General features: G+C 39.1%; 1 protein-coding gene across 1 annotated transcript in view; it reads right to left on the bottom strand.

Annotated features, from left to right (window-relative positions):
* Nucleotides 1-1129: 1129 nt before the first annotated feature.
* PROX1 (prospero homeobox 1) overlaps nucleotides 1130-4151 on the bottom strand; it is a 40004-nt gene continuing 36982 nt past the window's right edge. The window contains exon 4 of the mRNA XM_077811952.1: nucleotides 1130-1315. Coding sequence (XP_077668078.1) covers nucleotides 1130-1315 — 186 coding nt within the window. The remainder of the gene's footprint in view (nucleotides 1316-4151) is intronic.

A 4151-nucleotide genomic window follows, 5' to 3' on the forward strand; every position in this document is an offset into this window, starting at 1 on the left:
TACTGTAAATTTTGTGTATGGTTAACTGGATTTTTATAAAAATGTTATTTTTATACTTGCGACTAGGTAAAGATTGATTATATTTTACAGCTACAAACAAAGGGCCTTTTTGCCTCAGCAGATTTGGGCTAAAACGCTTTCTTTTGCTATATAAAGGTAATTCAAAACATTGCTTTTCAGGGCAAAATATTAACTATCAAATATAGGCAGCAATCTTTTTATGCCTGGAAAAAAAAAACTGTGCAAAGAATAAATGTCAAGAGCTAAGAGCCAATTAAAATATGACTAAGACACAGCAATATAGAATGATGAAAGGTTTTGTTTTTACTTTATGGAGAGTGAAATGCTTCCGTTTTAATAAGCTGACCATATTATAAAATTAGTGTGGTTGATACAATATTGTGCATGAATTACTGGCTTCCCCCTGCAAGAATAGTATCTGTTTTGTGCAAAATTGCTTTGCCTCAATAAAAAAAAATTACCTTGCATGTTAATTACTGGGGCAGGGTATATGTTATTCCTGTAAGGGAAAGCTTGAAGAATAGGGTTTGCCTTTTTGGGGTATCACTTTTTGGAGTGAAAACCTAAAATGGATCTTTGTAGTTTTTAAAAATAGGAAACAAAATCTACCTTATTTGTTAAAAAGCAAAATAAAATAAAATAAAATAATGCTCTAAGCTTATGAAGTAACTTCACAGAGTTCAGACCTTTAGCAGTATAAACATAATATAAACTTCATTGTTTGTAATATTGTGCCGTGACATGAGTCTCACTCAGACAAAATGCCACTTTGCAGCAAGCAATAAATCTGACAAAGCATTTTTAAACATAATGCCCTAACTTGCTAAGACAGGCTTTTATACACTTCAAAATTCTTCTCCCTGAAAATTAACCCCATTTATTCTCCAAATGTTAAGGGTCTTGGGCAAAAGTAAACTGAAGGGTGAAGTAAAATAACTATTCCCCCTTGTAACTGACCAAAAAAAAAAAGCCCCCTATAGTCTGATTTCATACACATATATATGTATATGATATACCTATATAGGAAATTAAAATAAAGACACACACAACTTGGGCATCAAAAGGGGACTGCTACTTCTCATACATTCATAAATAGTTTTTGAACTCTCTACTCATGAAGAAGCTCTTGTAGGCAGTTTGGGGATTTGAAAATCTCAGGGACCTCACTGTCCAGTTTACAGATGACCTTGTATATGGCCTTCTTCCAGGAAGGATCAACATCTTTGCCTGCGATAATGGCATTGAAAAACTCTCGTAACGTGATCTGAGCCACTTCCAGGAATCTCTCTGGAACCTGCTGATACAAGGAGACAATGGCATTAATAAAGTTTTCAGTTTCAAGTCTCTGGTTCTTCAAAGGAAACTGAACTAAGTTCTTTCTTTCAAAAAGGGGCTTACATAGCACCTGCATTTTCTAAATATGGCAGACTTCTATTCTCTTATGCAAAGCTGTTTATATATAGTACCATAGTAATAACTTTTATAACATGTGTTAGATATCTTTGCAACGTCTGACTACAGAATGTAGGTAACGAAATGTTAATGTCTGGATTTAGATAGTGAGGGACTTATAAGATATAATTAGCAAAGGAAGGGGGGGGGGGCGAACCAACAGCAATTGTCTTAAAGGAGATAAATCTCGTCATGAAATTTTACCCATGTACTTATGGGTAAAGTCTCTGCATGAGAATTCACATGAAAATTATACATGCATTGAAAGGCACATGAACCTCTGAATATCTGTGTTTAACTTTGGTAAGAACCAGTGCTGAAAGCTCTCAGAGAAATAGGATATCCATGAACGGTTGTTCATAGTTTAAAAAACAAACAAACAAGCCATCAGCTAATGGCCTGATTCTGTAGCTGCTCTGTGCATGAAACTCCCACAAGTCACCCTCCTTGGGAGCCATTCTAGTTGTTCCTTTTTTTTTTCCCTTCAGAAACCTACCAATAAAAACTCAAACTCTTCAATGGGTGTGTCATGCATGAAGTTGTGAGAGAACTGGGCTCTGTCTAACCCATTTGTTTTCTGAGTGTTGGTCTAATTCCATGGTTAAGTCAAACAGCTAGCTAGCAGGGGTATGCCATTTCCAGATTCCCTGGGACCACAGATTTACAGAAAAACAATGTATTATGGAGCCACAGCTCCATAGCTGTAGACACAGCAAGGCAAACACTTTCTACTAGATGTACTGCTTGCTACTGTGAGTACTCCCATTGAGATGATGGGTCTCCTCATGGTAGGAATTAATATACACAAGTAGAAGAAGTTCTCAGGGATGCATTTGATCCCTGCTGTGGGATGCATGTGAGCAGACAGTAGCAATCACACAGAGTCCAATTCAGCAGGGTGCCATGCAGGTGCAGAGGGCTCCACCCATGTCCATCACATTGCAAAATGGGGGCCTATGATTAACCAATATTCTAGCCTAAGTCTGATTTTTGCCTAATAACTTTAGAAAGAACCCCAAAAATACTTGGCCTGAAAATTCACATGCTTCACCTCATGTTATAAAGCACTAGACCTATCTCACTGAGATGACACACTAGCATTCTAAATTTTCCCATCAGACAGATATGTGATCAGTGGGAGCTATGTACATGCATCTGAGGGCAGAATTTGGCCCTAAACACCTATCTTCTCCCCCCCACACACACACATGCTGCAGAAACTTCTTAAATTCAAGGGGCTACATGGAGAAAGTGTGTTTTGGGGACATTCTATCACAGCAATAATTACCGGGGATTAAGATGACTATTTCCCTACCTTATTGTCTGTTCAGAAAAATGAATCTGTTTTCAGACAACATCTTTCTGTGTTTCACTGCTTAATGAAATATTTACAAGAGATCCCCTGCCTGTCTCTTTCTGGTGTTGCTGTAGAAAGTGTTGCCCTTACTGTTTGTTCAATTCCAGCTGCTGGTACTTGGTATTGCCCAAATGGGGTATGGAGACACTGAAATCTGTGGTTAGGGAGCGATTGACCCAATGTTACAAAAGGGTAAGAAAGATATCTGATAAAATCAGTGACGCCCCTAGATATGTAGCTAGCCACCAGCTCAGAAGGGCCTGAGTTAGTTTGCCTCCAGGATTCTGCCTCGCAGTTACAGCTGTGGAAAATGTTCAGCACAAATGCAACAGCCTGGGTTCAAGTTTGGCCTGTGCCAGTAAACCTAAGCCCATGCAGGTTAGAGTTCTTCAAAAAGGTGAGGAGAGTTTTCCATACAGTATGCCGTGGAAAACACCGTGAACCCTCAACAGCTGCGTGACAACTCCAGTCACCTCTCTCCCTAAAGACATATAAGGTAGGAGGCAAGAGGTTCTTAGATTTGCTCTAGAGGGCTGGGAGTTATCTTTAAAGGCTTAAAGTCATTGACCCCAAGCCTCACCCCAAGCCTCACAGTGAATCTTCAAAGGTGGGTTCACTTCCAACCCCATGAAACAAACTGCAGGGATCAGTTCTCAAATATCTTGATTAAATGAGCCCCAGAGAGGTTGGAGAGGTCTATTCATAATACAGTGTTCTCAGAGAACCACTATACTCATAATGCATTGGAACTATTCATAACTCGTTCCTTTTGTGGTGTTACTACTAACTTCTTCACGTCAGGCTGCATTACACATGTTACTTTCCATGTTGTAATGTGAACTGCATTGTGATTAATTCCAATGGGATAACACGTCGGCCAATATTTTTCCTTTCTAGAAAGAAAAACAGTGCAGTAGTTTTCTTTAAACAAAAATATTCAGTAAGGCTGAGCCTGAAAATAAAGATCTTACTGGACGGATGGTTTGTTAGCCAGATTTTTCAGTAGGTAATTAATCAGTCAGCTGTGTTAATTATGTGTCTGGGGGTCGCTTTTCCCTGACCCTAAGTGATGGTGACCTATTCGGCACATCTTTACACCTAACTGACTGAACATCTCTGTAGTAGAAACATCTGCAGAAAATGCTTCAGTGACAAATAAACTCCATCCAGGTTTCTTTTAATAGAATCAACAATCCCTAGTATGAACCCAGAGCATTTTCTCAGCATCAGGTGGCAGCAGTCAATCAAATAATCATACTGTACATTTACCAGGAGGAAACACAATGGGGTCTGCTGTGTGGGTGGCTAGGTGGGTTTCAGA

The sequence above is a fragment of the Eretmochelys imbricata genome, chromosome 3 (assembly GCF_965152235.1).
Source record: "Eretmochelys imbricata isolate rEreImb1 chromosome 3, rEreImb1.hap1, whole genome shotgun sequence".
Taxonomy (NCBI): domain Eukaryota; kingdom Metazoa; phylum Chordata; order Testudines; family Cheloniidae; genus Eretmochelys; species Eretmochelys imbricata.